The sequence below is a fragment of the Pseudonaja textilis genome, chromosome 10 (genome assembly GCF_049901715.1).
Source record: "Pseudonaja textilis isolate UNSWEBS1 chromosome 10, rPseTex1.2, whole genome shotgun sequence".
Lineage (NCBI taxonomy): Eukaryota > Metazoa > Chordata > Lepidosauria > Squamata > Elapidae > Pseudonaja > Pseudonaja textilis.
In genome coordinates, this window is record NC_141999.1 from 20,148,540 (window position 1) to 20,165,356 (window position 16,817).

The following is a 16,817-nucleotide window of genomic DNA, read 5'->3' on the forward strand; positions in this document are numbered from 1 at the left end:
CAAACAGGTGTTTCATTTTGGGCAGGTCCATATAGAAGGGAATGCTCAGCCAGGAATATTTAGACACCCATGAGAATCAGTGACAGGCAGCTGGCCACGTCCAGGAAGCAGGATACAAAGGGGGAAGTTAGAGGCATCTCAAAATGGCTAAGAACTTGCTAATGGTACTGCTACTCACCCTCCTCAGCCAAGGTAAAGCAAGACTGGTTGCCTTGATAGACTCCTTTCTGTTGATATTCAATCCCAACTCTGCTTTCATTCTATTTATCTTATTATTCTACTTTCCTTGGAAGTTTTGCAGCTCTTTTTCTTAGGGAAGAATCTTTACTTTTGTTTTGTATTTGTGCCTTAGGGGGGAAAAAAACGGTATGCATCTCTGTTTTGGAGCACTTTCTCTTCATCCAAAACTCTTTTGGTCTTTTTTAGATTAGGTTTAACTGTTCTGTGCTGCAGGAGCCTTAGAATCTGTTTTACGTTTTCATTAAAGCGAAATTTTGTTAGCATCTCTAACTTTCCCATCCATTCTGCTTTCTAACACGGCATTTCTCAGTCTTTGCAATTTTAAGGTGCATGGATTTCAAACTCTCAGGATTCTCCAGCCAGCATGCTACCTTGGGAATTCTGGAAGTTGAAATCTATACATCGTAGAGATGTCAGGGTTGAGAAACTCTGTTCTAACACATTCAGAGTATTAGAAACAAAGCTTTTGCTTCAGCAGGGACTTTACCTTCAGCAATGCAAGATTGTTTATAACTGTAGGTCCCAAAGGCGCTTTTTCAGAAGGCAACTATGCTTTGTTTTTCCTTAAAGATGTTTTGCTTCTCATCCAAGAAGCATCTTCAGTTCTGTCTGAATGGTGAAGGATGGAAGGACTGATATTCCTTGCAGTCCTCTGGTCGTTAGCACTCTTTCTGAGAGTCATTGAGGCCACTTGGAGGTTTATCTGTGCCTTCAGAGTCACCTGAAGAATGCAAATGGGTTGTTGGAACTGGTGAAGCCAAACGACTTTAAGGAAAAACGACATCCAATTGCATTTTTAAAATGCACCTTTGGGAAACCATGACCTGGATGACTGAGAAATTCCACAGACATTGATATAGGTAATTTCTCTCCCCCCCGCCACCCTCCATATATAGAATTCAATTCACAGCAATAGCTGAGTTGGCTCCGGAATATGACCTGGATGATTGAGAATCTCCATAGACATCTAGTGAAAATAAAACCTGATAAGAGTTTATTGTGCAAAGAAAAACCAACAAGTTTAATGGATCATTGCAACTTAATAATTGTTTGTAGCACTTAGGGCTGTTCAACTACCCATTGATCTGTGGGCACTTGGAAGAAGCATGATAAACCTCAATGCATTGTTTGTATCCAGTTGCAATAACAGGGCAATTATTGAGCGCATACAAACTGTAATAATAAGGCAAGAATATCTGCAACAAGTTTGTCAGGTTTGAAAGAAAACATATTATAAAATATTAACATGAATATTAAGGCTTGTCCTGCCAATCAGTGGACAGACGCCGTGTCCAGCCTGCAGATAAAGAAAACCTGTCTTCATTTTTTTAACATGTGAAAAATAAATTTAGCTGCGTCTTCCCAACTATGTTGCAAAATGAACAAGTCATCTAGAAAATGATTGAGAGAAGAGACAGTTATATTCCTTTATCAACAGTTTTAATGTATTTTAGTTCAGGTAGGGTGTCTGTATAAGTAACTTGATATGTAAAATATTTCATTTTTTCAAAAGCAAGCGACTGATTTTTTTAAAAAAGTTAAACAGCTTCCGGAGTTGGTTGAATTTCAGAATGCTCGATGCGGCTGGAATAAAGAGAGAACATGCCGATGTTATTCCAAGTAATAGAATATATTGCTGGCGGTTCAGCCATCGATGTCCAACGGGGATTATTTGTGCATAATTGTATATCAGATTTTAACCTCCGCTCACTAGCTTGTGACAATTCAGTGGGACGCAGGGCTGGGATGCTGGGGGTCTGCAGGGGTTTGGGAGTGCCCCTAGCTAGGATTCTGTGCAGTTCAGAGAACCCCCAAATCCCACCCTACCCACCCCATCCTGCCCGTTCCAGGAATCCCCACACGGCCCATTTTGGTTGAAGGTAAGTGCAAGGCCCACACAGAGGCTCAGGGAGGGCGAAAAACGAGCCTCCCGGAAGTTTGGAATGGCCGGAAATGGGCCTGTCTCCGGCTTCCAGAGAGTCTCCGGAGCCCAGGGAAGCCATTTCTGGGGACGGCAAAAACACTCACACCTGCGCTGTGGTGCAGGAGGCTGACTAGGCCACGCCCACCATGGCCACGCCCACCCAGCAACCAGCCAGAGAACCCCTTGCTAACATTTTTGAAGCCCACCCCTGGTGGGACAGACTTGTGAGTAAACATGCCTTGCTTAGAATGGAAATGTGCTTTCCTTAGGAAGGTGTTTTCTTCAGTGGTGAGATTCAAATTTTTTTACTACCGCTTTTGTAGGCGTGGCTTGGTGGGCGTGGCAGGGGAAGGCTACTGCAAAATCTCCCTTCCCTCCCCACCCCACTAACCTGCTTTCCAGCTCCGTTCTCCTCTGCAGGGCAACCAAAGAAGACCCAGCCGATCAGCTGGGACTCGGGAGGCGGAGAATACATGGGGGCGGGGCCAGCCAGAGGTGACATTTGCTGGTTCTCCGAAATATTCAACATTTCCAGTTCTCCAGAACTGATGGGAACCTGCTGAATGCCACCTCTGGTTTTCTTGTATTTGCGTGTTAGTGGTCAACACTGACAGCCGGGTAGGAGAACTACACCCACGTGGGAACCGTTAGATCTAGGTCAGCCTCAGGAACTAACAAACATAGGAAGCAACAAGTCAAGACGAACTCAAAGTCAACAATGGGACTGGGGGGAAAAAAGTGACTTAACCACCGTTGTTTTCACTCTTATAACTCTTGCTGCATCACCAAGACTATGTGATCAAAACGGGATGCTTGGCAACTGACTCGTATTTATGACGGTTGCTGTGTTGTGGAGTCACGTAATTTCCCTTTGATGATCTCCTGACAAGCAAAGTCAATGGGGAAATTAAATTCACTTAACAATCGGCGCTACTAACGTAAGAACTGCAGTGACTTCACTTAACAACTGTGGCAAGAACAGTCGTAAAATGGGGCACAACTCACTTAACAACAACTGTCTTGCTTAGCAATGGAAATGTTGGGCTCAACTGCAGTCATAAGTCGAGGACTACCTTGTGCTGAGTTCTCCATCGGGCTGTTTTATTTGCTTGCTAGTTAGCAAGTTCTCTGAGGTTTCCTGACGTTTTCTTGTCATCTCCTCTTTGCATTCAATAAAAAGATTAGACTCATGTATTGCAATAACTTGGCTTTATTAGTTTGGATTAATGTATTATATAAGTCCAGGATTGCAGAAGCTGGTTGCTGGCTTAGCAAGTTACTTACACTATGAGTTAATCAATAAACAACTCAATAAACAGTTTGTTGCAAGATGCAATCCAGTCCCATATATTTCCTGAACTATCTGAACAGGGATAGGTTTACTGGCAATAATAAACTAGCCTAATAGTGAAGCTGAGGAGATGCGTTTCTACTTGCCTAAAGTAGATAATAGCACAACACAACTCCACCCCTCAAAAGGCTACCTTAAACATCATTTAGTATCTTCCAAGCTCATGGAATTGACAAGGAAACAGAATAATTAGACACAAAACTAGACTTTCTTCTTGGTTCCACATACCACCACCCCCACACCCCCAAGACTCTTAAAACTCTGGGTTTAAAATTAAAAGCACTTCTCTCAATAGGAAGTTTCCAGTCTTCAGTGTTCTCTGTCACATAATTGCAAAGGCAGGATGATTAGCTACGGTGATGAATATGGGAAGAGATCAAAAAGGCGAAAATAAAGATGAACCCAGTTTCACATTTCTGGTTCCTGAAACTGGGTGTTAAAAGTTCTTTTCATAGCAATTGGGTTTCCCAAAAATCCTTTGGTTGCATGGTTTATAGTGCATGCAAAACATGTCCCTTTAGGCACAGGCATTGTACTTATTTTGTATATTATTTATTAAATTTATGTGCCACCTATCTCACTGTTGACGACTTCCAAGTTCACAGGGCACAGATTTAAAAATATATGGAACATTTTTAATATACTCTGCATTTATTGTCTTCTTTCTTATCCAATCCATGTCGTTTCTTTCTTTGTAGCATTAAATAAATGCATAAACAGAGGCTTCTAACCATTCCTTCCCTTCAGTTGCCTCTGTGCTTGTGTTCAGTTAAGGATTTGGATATTTTCTGAGTTGGCTGGACTATAAAAATCTTAAAGCAGGGGTGCCCAACCTTGGCAACTTCAAGACACATGGACTTTTAATTCCCAGTTGGATGTGGAATTCTGGGGGTTGAAGTCCACAGGTCTTAAGGGAATAAAGAGTACTACAGTCTTAAAGTAATTTTTCTTGTTTTCTTCCCAGTGTTTTGCCTGCAGTGTAATACATGTCACGGAGAATACAATTGTGTTGGACAGAACATGACCTGTGAAGATTCCTCAGCCAGCTGCACAACTTCAGTCCGAAAGGCACATGTCTGTGAGTGTCATTCGTCACAAGCATTGTCTGCATTGTGTGGTCCAGAAAAAATCAAGGTGGCCACGATGGTACAATCGAAGCTCTGCCCACTTTTCACACTAGGTAGTAGAGCTTTGATCATACTGTTACGGCTACCTTCTTGACCTGACCAGCAGATGCCCCTGTTTGTACAACGATTTTCTTGTCTTCTGCAAAGAAGTTGGAACATGGGTGGTTTGAACATAGCAAAACAATGGGCAGCTGTGTTGGAAAAGTCACTTTCGTGGGTTCCATTGTTTGCAAATGCTGCAATTACTGGTGTAGAATGCAGAGTAACAGAGTTGGAAGGGACCTTGGAGGTCTTCTAGTCCAACCCCTCCCCTGCTCAAGCAGGATGTGTGGGGCCAGCCAGGGGTGAGATTTGGGGCAATAGTGGGATTCAATTTTTTTTACTACCGGTTCTGTGGGCGTGGCTTGGTGGGTGTGACAGGGGAAGATACTGTGAAATCTCCAGTCAGAGGTGGGATTTGCCGGTTCTCCTAACTACCCCAAATTTCCGCTACCGGTTCTCCAAAACTGGTCAGAACCTGCTGAATATCCCCTCTGGTTTGGGGATTCTTCGAACTGCACAGAATCTTAGCTAGGGGCCTTTCTGAACCCCTACAAACCCCCAGCAGCCCAGTCCTGGATATTGGACACCTCTAGACCTTCTTTTCATTAAACTAGACACACCCAATTCCCGCAATCGTTCTTCATATGTTTTAACTTATGATTTGAAAAATCCCTGGACACTAATAATAGTGCAGCCATCCCTGCTCTTTGAATTTCCTGGAGTGCAGACAGAGGAAGCAAGAAATAAGGGAAGTATAACGGTATGTGGGAAAGACCTTGGGACACTGAGCAATGAAAAGGGTAGAGAACAGTTAGATAAAAGACAACATAACTTGCAGCTGTATGGAGGGTGAGGCAGTGGCTCAGAAGAAACCCTCCCTAGTTTCTTGAGCAGTTCAGGGAGTAAATTATATATACAGACTGGCAAGATTGATATTGGCATCCCGGATAGAAATTGCAACCTGATGAGCTAGTTCTACTTTATTTTAAAGTTATCTTGGCAGAATCTGTCAAGTCTGAAAGTACAATCCTCCACCCACAGCTTCCTTTACAACCCTAGAATTAAAAGGTAAAGGGTTCCCCTCGCACATACATGCTAGTTGTTTCCGGCTTTAGAGGGTGGTACTCAACTCCATTACAAAGCCAAAGAGCCAGCGCTGTCCGAAGATGTCTCCGTGGTCATGTGGCCGGCATGACTGAACGCCAAAGGTGCACGGAACACTGTTACCTTCCCACCAAAGTGGTGCCTATTTTTCTACTTGCATTTTTACATGCTTTTGAACTGCTAGGTTGGCAAAAGCTGGGAAAAGTAACAGCTCACTCCGTTATGTAGCGCTAGGGATTTGAACCGCCAAACTGCCGACCTTTCTGATCGACAAGCTCAGTGTCTAAGCTACTGAGCCACCATGTCCTCTTACCCTAGAATTAGGGGGGGGTCTTTTCTAAGCTTCTTGCCCCACCCATTGTCCAGTTGTGGACTATGCTGTCTCTTATCTGACCATTCCCTTGGCAGCATTTCTCCGTCTGTCTCCCAAGGTCTTTCTCACATTCTGTTACAATATTGATCTCCAAACCTGTCAACTTGAAGACTTGTGGACTTCAACTCCCAGCTGGCTGGGGAATTCTGGGAGTCGAAATCCACAAGTCTTCAGGTTTGGAGACCTCTGCATTACAGGAAAGGATTTTCAGTTTTCCAAAGCCAAACACAGGAAGAGAATTCAAGAGTTTTATTTGTCGAAATAAAACAAGGAAAACCAACTAATTCCATTCATGTTGTGAGGAGGCAGAAAGAAGTATTGGAAAAAACAGTATATCTATCCTGACCGGGTTGTGGATTGTCCAGCCTAAAAAAAAAAAAAAAACTTTCCATCTCTTCTTTTTTTCTCCTCAGCTTTTCTGGAATTCCAGACCGTGAGGAAAGGCTGCGCTCGACAGCTCTATCCATTTGAATCTTTTTCCATGACTTCGCACCTTGTGACTCTCTCGTACCAAGCAAACTATTGTGCAGAGGATGGCTGCAACAATGAGACCTATTTCGGTGAGTCCTGAAGGGGAGCCCCTTTAAACTGGACCGGGGAGGGGTCCTCCCCCCCAAAAGAAGAAAGACAGAGGAGGTTGTAGAAAAGGTGTCCCTTCTGAAAGATGCAACATTCCCAGGTGAAGCTAAAGTGACGTCGGAAATGATGCTCACTTATTTATTCACTCATTTTTATTTATATCCCACCTTTATTATTTTTATAAACAACTTGACCGTGAATATATCTAATATTCTTTCCTTCTCCTATTTTCCCCAAAACAACAATCCTTGAGGTCAGTTGAGATAAGAGAGAGGAATTGGCCTAAAGTCACTCAGTCGGCTTTCATACCTAAGGTGAAACTAGAACTCACCGCCCCCTGGTGATTGGCTCAAAGTTACCCAGCCAACTTTTATGCCTAGAATAGGACTAGAACTCATCATCTCCTGGTGATTGGCCCAAAGTCATCCAGGCGGCTTTTTAAGGCAGGACTAGAACTCCCAGTCTCTTGATTTCTATCCTGGGGCCTTAATCAGTAGATCAAACTGGTATTTTGAACTAAAGTACAATTCCTCAAATTTTCATTCAGCTGACTAGGAATTCTGGGGATTGGAATTCAGCACAAAGAGCATGAAGTTGGGAAAGGCTGCACAGGGGTCTGATATAAACCACAACGAGGAAAAAACGACAAGTTGTGTGGTGATGTTACAATACAAATCTCCCGCTTTTTCACTTGCACCTGAAGTATATAAGTCAGCTAGTTTGCCAAGTGATGTTGCAAGGCACTTATTTGTCCCCCCCCGCCCCTCAAAAAGATCCCTATGAAAGATTGATATATGGGATAAGGGCTTTGGTAGCCATTTGTCCATCCTTCCTTTTGGGCAGTATTTATTCTTATTAGTTCGTCGCACAGTCGGCCAGATATTTAGACTGGATTTGTCATTTTTATCATATTGAGTCCTTCCCAAGGACCTTTGATTGACAAATGTTGATTGTTGGTATTTTTAGTATTATCTCAATGTGTTCAACTCACCTAAGCCACACTGGACTCTATGCTCTTCTTACCTAAAAACCTAATTCTATTCCCCTATTGTGACGTTGTGGGTAGAAAGTATGAAAAATGAGACATTAGTTTGAGTTGAGCTTGGCTGGCAATCCGTGGAGATTCTCTGCCAGCTTGAAAGCAGCTTCACAGACTGGTCTTCCAGGTCTGTTTCTCCACAATTGAGGAACAGAACCTTCTGACTCAATTTGTAAGAGACTCTCAGTCATCCAAGTCTTGGTTGTCCCCAAAGTGCTTTTTTTCAGGAGGCCGCTGGACGACGTTCTGACTCGATTGCACTTTAGTTCATTGCTAAGCAAGGATTTTTGTTTTTAAGAGGCTGTGGCTCCATTTCTCCATTAGAGGGAGCTCTTCCCCTTCGTCTTTCCAAACTTCTGAGCTTCAGGTCTTATAAGGGGAATGATGACTTCATAGCTTTGCAGTTCCCCTTAGTAGTTTCTATAGGGAAAAAGCAAAAAGATGAAATTGGCAAGAACCAGATAATTAGCTTTCCTTTTCCTTTTTTAAAAATATTGAGTGGGGATGGAAACAGCCTTGTTGCAAGACGTGGGGCAGCTGAGTAGGAAGAAGAATTTGTTCCTGACTTCTGAAAGTATTTCAGACTTTTTCATTGATTGATCTATAAGGGCAGGTCCTTCCTTATTTCTTCCTCCGACCTTTAAGCCACTGGGGCTCCTCCCTCTCTTATCTCATTGATTCCTAGGCTGCATCTCTTCCCCTTGTCTCCCCAAGGCCATTCGCACATTTTACTACAGAAACTGAGCAGGGCTGGGTTTGATTTGCACTTGGAAAGGAAACCACCTAGAACAGGGGTGTCCAACTCACAGCCTGTGGGGCTGGATGCATCACACTCTGGCCACCCCCACCCCCAGTTTGGCAAAGAGGAAAAAGTCATGCTACATCAGATGGCGACAACGTGACGCCTTGAGTTTGACACCCTAACCTAGAAATATCAGGACTGTAGGCTTGACTGGAAAATTGAAAAAGATCCCAGAAAATATATTGGCAAGCTGTTTTTGAACATATGTTGACCAGGGACCCACAAAGACCTATCTTTAACTTAACCCCAACTGTACAACAGCTGGAACAGTGATTGGTGGTTAATTTCTACCCTTTTGTGTGCCTCTTCCCCAGTGTCTCATCCTGCCCCAACCAATCACATGCGCTGCCATACCTGTGCCTCCCAGGGAGCCTGGTGTCCTGAAGCTTCTCGCACTCAGATCAGCTGTGTTGGGCATCAGGAGCAATGTGTGGATCTTGACATCACTGGGAAGTTGGGTAAGTAGCTGCCGAAAAATCTGGGAAAGAGAAAGAAAGAGGTAGGTAGATTGGAGATGGGGGCAAATGGCTGGATTAAGATGAATGGAAGAGTTGTACCACTGTTCTTAATTTGATTATTTGAATAATCTGTTTTACTGGAGAAGAGTGCGTGCACATTATACTGAACCATACCTAACCAAAAATCTGAATTCAGACAACATGCTAAGATCCCCCAAAATCAGCTAAGGTTCAAACTAACCAGGCATGGCATGATACACAAATGCAGCTTCTAAGTTTGTAACTGACTTGTGAAATGCCCTAGAGGAACACAGCTGATGAGAAGGGAGCATAGGCCAACCAGATTCAGAAAAGCACACCTAAGGAAAATCAAAACAAAATTATGCTGTCAGCCCACAAAAAGATTTCTTAATGTTGTAGCCAAAGCCCATGTCATAGATTTGCTTGTGAATATAGCTTATGTGTATATTGGATTGGGTTTGAGACCCCAAGAATCACGAAAGACATGTGGAGTTACTTCTGAGCAGTTCCCTTTAATGTTCTTCACCTGAAGACAGAATCTTGCCAAAGTAAGCAACGATTTGCATCGTTATAGATATAACTTCTTACACTCTCTTTCTCCCAACCAAACTTTGCATGCTTTGCTACCTTTTTGCTCTCTGGAATGCAACTTCTTCCTTCTGGAAAACCAGACTACATTCCACTGCAGTGGGTAGTAACTTTTACCACCGCAACACCCAGCCTCCATCCCTGGATGATACCTTTATTTGGATTGACAAGGAATGTGCAACTTTTGCTAAGTTCTTCAGAACTATTTCTTAGTATACTACATCAGCAGAGAATGGGGACATTAAATAAAAGGGACCAAGCTGTGAGATCTGGCTAATCGTTCATGAAGCTAGACTGAAAGGCCGTCACTTAGGTACCCCCAAGTGCTGAGATATGCCTTACTTAACCATTGTCCTCTCTCTCTCTAAGTAAAAAGATGATGAGGTAGGGATAACACTCAGTGCTGTGGATATAATGGACCCACTCTATCATACCTCCTTCTTAATAGGTCCGTATTCCAACCTCAAGCTGAAAGGCTGCACCAATCTCCCCCGGTGTGAGGATACTTTGAGCTTTTACTCAGGAAGCCAGACCATCCACGCCAGCTGCTGCAATACTCCGCTTTGCAATACCTTCACTCCAGGTATTCCTCCCCCTCAATTACACGTGGTACATAGGTAGGGGTGGGTTGCAACCAGTTTAACAACCGGTTCTATGAGTGTGCACAGCATCCAATAAACACCAATATGAACCTCTCCAGCTCACCTTCTAGCTCTCCCCGCTAAGTAGAACAGCTGAGCGGTAAACCACTTTGCCGCATGAATCAGCTGAGCGGCAAAAGAAGGAAATGTAAGACAGGATAGGGCGGGCCAACGGATCGTTCGTACGGTTCACTAGAACCGGTCTGAACTGGCAACAGCCCATCACTCTGTATAGCAGGGGTCCCCAACCACCGGGCCGTGGAACATTTCCTACCGGGCCGCCGGTTTGCTGGGCGCCGCCATCTTGTTTGACGAGAAAGTGCTTCTGGGTGAGCTTTTCCAGTTGGAAAGCGGCGTTTGGGTCCTGAAGGAATCCTCGCGCCTTAGTTTCATCGAAGTGGGGGGCTTCGAACAAAACTAAGACGCGAGGATTCTTTCAGCACCAAAGGCAAGGCGAGCCGAGCAAGCCGTCCTGAAGCAAAGCCCAGGTACAAAGGAGGAGTTGAAGGTGGCGGGGAGAAGCGGGGGACGGCTGGGTGGCCGGTCGCTTGGCTCGCCTTGCCTTATCATGCGTGCTGATGCCGGTACCGGGCCGCGGGTCATTTTGTGATCCCGGTACCGGGCCGTGGCACAAAATAGGTTGGGGACCACTGCTGTATAGGACTGCATCATTTCAAAATCCAAGGGTCACTTCAGGAGGCATTTATTGGTTTACTAGACACCCGTGACTCACTGGGGTCATTGTTTCAGAGGTTTAGCAGCTTTCTCAATGCCCTCAACATAGCAGAGCTTCTAATCCACTGGAAAAGTTTTTTTTAACATTTCAGAGAAATATTCAGAGACGTGTCTGCCAGGAAAGTAGCTCATGTTGAATTGCACAGCCCAGTCACACATTAGCAGCTGACCACAAGAAATATTTCAGGGAAAAGAAGTTTGCTCATCCATCTAGCTACCATATACGGCAGCTCATTTTCATTTATTTACTTACTTATATCTGGCCTTTACTGTTTTTACAAATAACTCAAGGCAGTGAACATATCCAACACCTTCTGCATCGTATTTCCTCCCCCCAAAACAACAACAACCCTGTGTGGTGGGTTGGGCCAAGAGAGAGGAACTGGTCTAAAGTCACCCAGCTGGGATTTTTAAAAAATGAGATTAGAACTCACCATCTCCTGGTGATTGGCCCAATGTCGTGTCCCCACTCCCCCACCGGCTTTCATGCCTAAGGCAGGACTAGAATTTACAATCTCCCGCTTTCTAGCCTGGTGCCTTATTGGCCTTCTCTTCGCTTCCTCATTTCCCCTTTGCAAATCACCAAATACTTCTCAGCAAGAAGGAAATTTGCAAAGGTAGAAAATTTGCAAAGGTGGGTTTCCAAACAGACCAAGTTTCGAAACATAGCATGGATTGCATCTGATCTATGCACAAAAAGGAATTCTGGGCAGCTTACGTAGGTCATTGTGAAGAGAGAGAAATCTCTTATTTGTGTGAAGCAGTTACCCTCCTGGATTGACTTTTCCTATGAAGAGCCTGAAACTCAATGTCCTGATCATGACACACAAACGTTCATAGATGTTTCCTGCTTCGTATCTCCACTTCCTTCAGACTTGCACCTGGAAAGCCAGGCTCCAAACGGATTGGAGTGCTACAGCTGTGTGGATGGACAGGGCTCTGGTGGTAGATGTTCCAACAAGACCATCTCCAAAGTGAAGTGCACCGGTGTTCGTAACATGTGCCTGGAAGGAATTGGCAACAGCCGTAAAGGTGAGTGTTTGACCTTCAGAAATTTTCCACTTTGGCTTATATCGGAGTCTCCAAATTTGGCAACTTTAAGACTTGTGGATTTCAACTCCCAGAATCAACATGCCGGGCGTTAACCTAAATGAAGCCAGGTCTGGCATACATAATTCACAGTCACCTGTGACCCTATTCTGTTCTGTTCTGTTCTATTCTACTCTACTCTACTCTACTCTACTCTACTCTACTCTACTCTACTCTACTCTACTCTACTCTACACTACACTCTACTTTACTCTAGAGACAAGTCTAACCACAATTTTTGCACTTCCTTTTTCATCTTGCTTAAAGGACGACAGTAGAATAGAGAACCACAAAGGTTCCATGTATAGATGGTCATAAGATAGACTAGACCAGGGCTCTCCAAACTTTGTAACTTTAAGAATTGTGGACTTCATGCTGGTGGCGGAATTCTGGGAGTTTAAGTGCACAAGTCCACAAGTCATAATACTGCCAAGTTTCGAGACCCTGGACTAGAACTTAGACAGCCAGTGACAGTCTACAAACTTGGCAACTTTGAGACTTGTGGACTTCAACTCCCAGAATTCCTCATGCTGGCTGTGGAATTCTGGGAGTTGAAATCCACAAGTCTTAATGTTACCAAGTTTGAAGATCCCTGGGCTAGAAACTTAGACAGTCCACGACTCCAGAATGGAGACATATCTTAACTCTTGGGGGAGGAGGCTCACTCAGTCTCTTCCAGGTCTAATCAACTCTTGGATTGATATTGTTGGCTACTCTCCTTCTCTCTGTCAGGTTTCCAAGTGATGAAATCCATTTAAAAAGAAAAGAGCAAAGTCCACTTTCTAAAACATTTTTTTTACTTAGAAAAACATCAAATTGGCAAAGTCTGTTGTGATTCCAGATCTGACACAACCCAGAATTACACCACATAATATTGGAAATTAGAAACAGCCGCCCAAAGTCACATTCCCCAATAGAAATAAATCAACGTTTCCTGGTGTCATCAATCTCCACCTCCAGGTCACAGCATGGTCACCTGCATGGTCATGGTTCCCTAAGCAACTCTCTCTATCTCCACTCCTCCCCCCTTAGGAATGTGGCAAGCCCGAAACCCCCCCACCCCATAACTAGCAAAGAGAAAGAAAGAAAAGGAATATATCATAAGGCTAAATAAAACGACTACACTTATATCAGTTTTGGGCTTGACACTCTCCTTTTCCTTTCAGCTGGGGAAGAAGTGAGCTTGGTGACCTTCAAAGGCTGTGCTTCCCCTGCCATGTGCCAGAGCTCTCTCTTAGAATTGGTGCAGGAGCTGGAAGATGCTGACATCCTCTGTTGCCAAGGGAACCTCTGCAACAACCGCATTGTAGATGGCGTGATCACGGAATCCCGAGACCCTGCTGACAGCCCCGAAAACATTGAGGATGTAGGGTGCGTCACATTCGACTCCAAGCCGTCTGAGCCTACACCCAAATCCGATTGCTTCGATTCAGATGAGATGGAAGATCTCATGGTGTTGGTGGACTCACCTCCCGGTGAGGGCCCATCTTCTAGAAACCACACTGATAAGGAGACTGTCTACATGGTTGATGAAAAGAAACCGAGTGAGAATTTGGTCAATGAGAGCCATGTCCGACCTTCGTCCCATCACGACCAGACCTTCGTAGGTGGAAAGCCCTATGAGGAGACTCTTTCTGGAAATTCTTCTGAAAGCAGAGAAACGTCTTTTTCTACTGGTGATTCACATACTGGACATGGTTCTTCAGGCAGCTCCTTGGCTACCACAAACCTGGAGACAAGCAATTCGACTTCTGGTTACCCTGGTGGTGTTGCTCTACTGATACCATTCATTGTTCCCAAGAGAAACAAGACCGCTTCTCCTACGACTCCCTCCCCCATCAAGACAAGTACCTCCCAAGAAGTTTTGATAGCTTCTAGCAATGATAAGGATGACAAATGTGAGACAAAGGAGAAGTGCCTCAGCTCTGGGGGACACTTCATAGTCACCAAGGAGAAGGACCATGAAGGTTCTTCTTCCAGCCACCCTGCATCTTCTTCTCATGGAAGCTGGACCCCAGTAAACACTTCCAGCTCTGCTGAAGATGCTCCCGATGCTGGCAACTTTCTCAGAGAAGGAAGCAATCAAGAATCAGAATCCTATTCCTCATCCACTGAAAACATACATAATGCTTCTGTTTTAGCCATAGAAGAACATGGAGCTCCACGTTCTCCTGCCACTAATACCTCAGAAAGCACCAACATGGAGCATGGCTATGGGACATCTGGAGGTGACAACTTCATCGTTGATAATAGTATTCCCGTATCAACCCCCGCCAGCCGTAACGCAACTTCAGATGGCCTGGCCAGCAATGTTCTTCCCAGACTTCCCATCACATCTATAGATAACAGCTCTTTCATTGTAGAAGGCAAGTATGGAGAAAACGCTTCTGCAGCAGCCAACACCAAGTCCAACTCCATCCACAATCCTGGAATGGGCCTTGTTGCGGCACCTAGTACCTCCCGTCCCAAAACCAAGACTCCGTGCAACCAGACAGGGTGTGAAAACCCATTTGAAGTGAACCTGATGACTTCATTTGGAGAAGAAGAAGAAGAAGCTACGAGGAACGCTAGCGCCTTGTTCTTCGGTGATCCTAAAAGTCCAGAACACAACACAACGGTAAAAGAGCAACACAATAGTGGAGCTCTTGTCCTCGCCACAAATTTGGGGCTCTTCTCCCTCACTCTTTTGTTAGCTGCCCTTACTTAGTTTGTCGTGATGGAGGAGGAAAGCGCATTCACTTGAAGGGTGGCCCAGGTGTCTGGGATTTTATCCCAACCCTCTTCAAACAAAGAACACGGGAACTTGGGTGGTTCAAACATCCACAGCGTTTACAAAAGGTGTAGGGTGAAATTTGCAAATAAGGAGCTAGATTAAAATTTGGCGAACTTCGGTTTTGCAACAAGAGAATGTGCGTGTGTTTATATTTGTGCAGGAGAGAATGTACCGTACAAAAATGTATACTATAAAGGGATTTTTTTCCCCCCTGCTGTAAGGAACGGGGGACTGCTTCATAAACCTTGGATACTGTGTAGGGTTGAGCATATATTCAGTTAGATTTGATTCAAAGGGAACTTGATATTGACTCTGGATTAATTCAGTTTGGGATGTTTCTGTGGGAACCTTGATGCTCTCCAAGCTTGCTTGTTTTCTTGCAGACATTTCATTACCAAACTAGATAACATCATCAGTGCACTGTTGCTTCTGCACTTGAATGCATATTTCTGCCTAGCCACTGAAACAGCTTTTTTTCCCGCTTACCAAAGAAACCCATTTGGATGTTTCACTTTGGGTATCAAAAATCGCTGTGTTTTCCAAATCGATTCAGTTTTCCCAAATGCACAATTCAAATCTGATATCCAACACAATTTGCACAAATCAGCTGGCACTGAGAAGACTCCAGATTAAATCCTGCTATTTTTTTTTCTACTTTTACACTTCTGAAATTGAGTGTTGGACAAGACTCTTGACAATCCTATGGAAACAAACCAGTGTGTCATAGAACACATATCAATCTAGAGTTCTCACTCAAGGCACAAATGACCAGGCTCAAATGATTTACTTTGGACCCATCATGCAAAGGCCCTGGCTCTCTTGAGAAGTTCATAATGCTGGGAAAGATGGAAGGAAACAGGAAACAGAGGATAACCAGTTGCAAAGTAGATGGACTTGATTACAAAAGTGATTGGAAGATCTGAAGGATCAGGTTGAAGACAGATCCTTCTAGAGATCCATCTGTAGCGTTCCTAAGAATCCACACTGATTTGATAGCACATAATCAATACTTTTATTAAATAGCCACGTAGCAGAAGGTCTATGGAGATTCTTAGTCATCCAGGTCATGGTTGTCCCAAAGGTGTTTTCTTAAATAGGTAAATGGACTTTCTTGGGTTTTTTTTTTTTTTCTACCTTGAAAACATGTCGCTTCTCATCCAACTAGCTTCTTCAGTTCAGTTCTGCTACAACTGAGGAAGCTTCTTGGATGAGGAGCTTTGGAAAAAGCACCCTTGGGATACTTCACAGAAGGTGTAGCTTGATTCTAAACCAGCATGTCCAAGCTTGGCACCTTTAAGACTTGCAGACTTCAAATCCCAGAATTCCCCAGCCAGCTAGGCTATGCTCTGCTGGCTGGGGAATTCTGGGATTTGAAGTCTGCAAGTCTTAAAGTTGCAATGTTAGACATTCCAGCTCTAAACAGCAAAAAAACATTATGATCTTCTCCATGCTTGGAAAATATGGCAGTTGTAGTCCAACACATCAGAACGGAGGCAGGCTGAAAGAGTCTGCCTGGGTTCTTCTCCATGACTGAATGAAAACCTCTTTGTAAGATTGTTTCCTACATGCCTTTATTGCGCCATACTCTTTGCTCATCCTCTGTTGACTTTTGATTGGTGTTGTATAAAAAAAGGATATTCCAAGATCTTTGCTCATCGGAGTCTTAACCAAATAAGGCCAACATAAATAAAGATTTCAAAAAGACAGAAACTGTTGCTTCTGTTTTTGTTTTTCTGTTCTATTTCCCTTGAATGAGACATTTCAAACTCTGTGGATTTTCACACAAAATGGTGCAATCCTACCACATCACAAACATGCCCCAGTCATGTTGTTTTTCTGCCTTGCCCCCATGAAATGTCCTTTGCCCAAGAGCAGATCTAAGATCAGAGATGCCAAGATGGTGGTGGGATGTGTGTTCGAGGGAAGTGGCAA

At 44.0% G+C, this 16,817-nt stretch overlaps 1 protein-coding gene and 1 long non-coding RNA gene across 2 annotated transcripts in view; one reads left to right on the forward strand and one right to left on the reverse strand.

The window, feature by feature from the left end:
* Positions 1-16,595, forward strand: LOC113451408 (uncharacterized). The gene is made up of 7 exons (XM_026722792.2): positions 1-192; positions 4,480-4,593; positions 6,575-6,721; positions 8,896-9,039; positions 10,097-10,231; positions 11,898-12,056; positions 13,279-16,595. The coding sequence occupies exons 1-7, from the start codon at positions 144-146 to the stop codon at positions 14,817-14,819; spliced, it is 2,289 nt and encodes a 762-aa protein (XP_026578577.2). The 5' UTR covers positions 1-143; the 3' UTR covers positions 14,820-16,595.
* Positions 7,866-16,817, reverse strand: part of LOC148124961 (uncharacterized) — a 20,615-nt gene continuing 11,663 nt past the window's right edge. Inside the window, exons 2-3 of the long non-coding RNA XR_015744855.1 lie at positions 8,936-9,059; positions 7,866-8,199 (exon numbers count right to left, since the gene is read on the reverse strand). This is a non-coding gene — a long non-coding RNA (uncharacterized LOC148124961). The remainder of the gene's footprint in view (positions 8,200-8,935; positions 9,060-16,817) is intronic.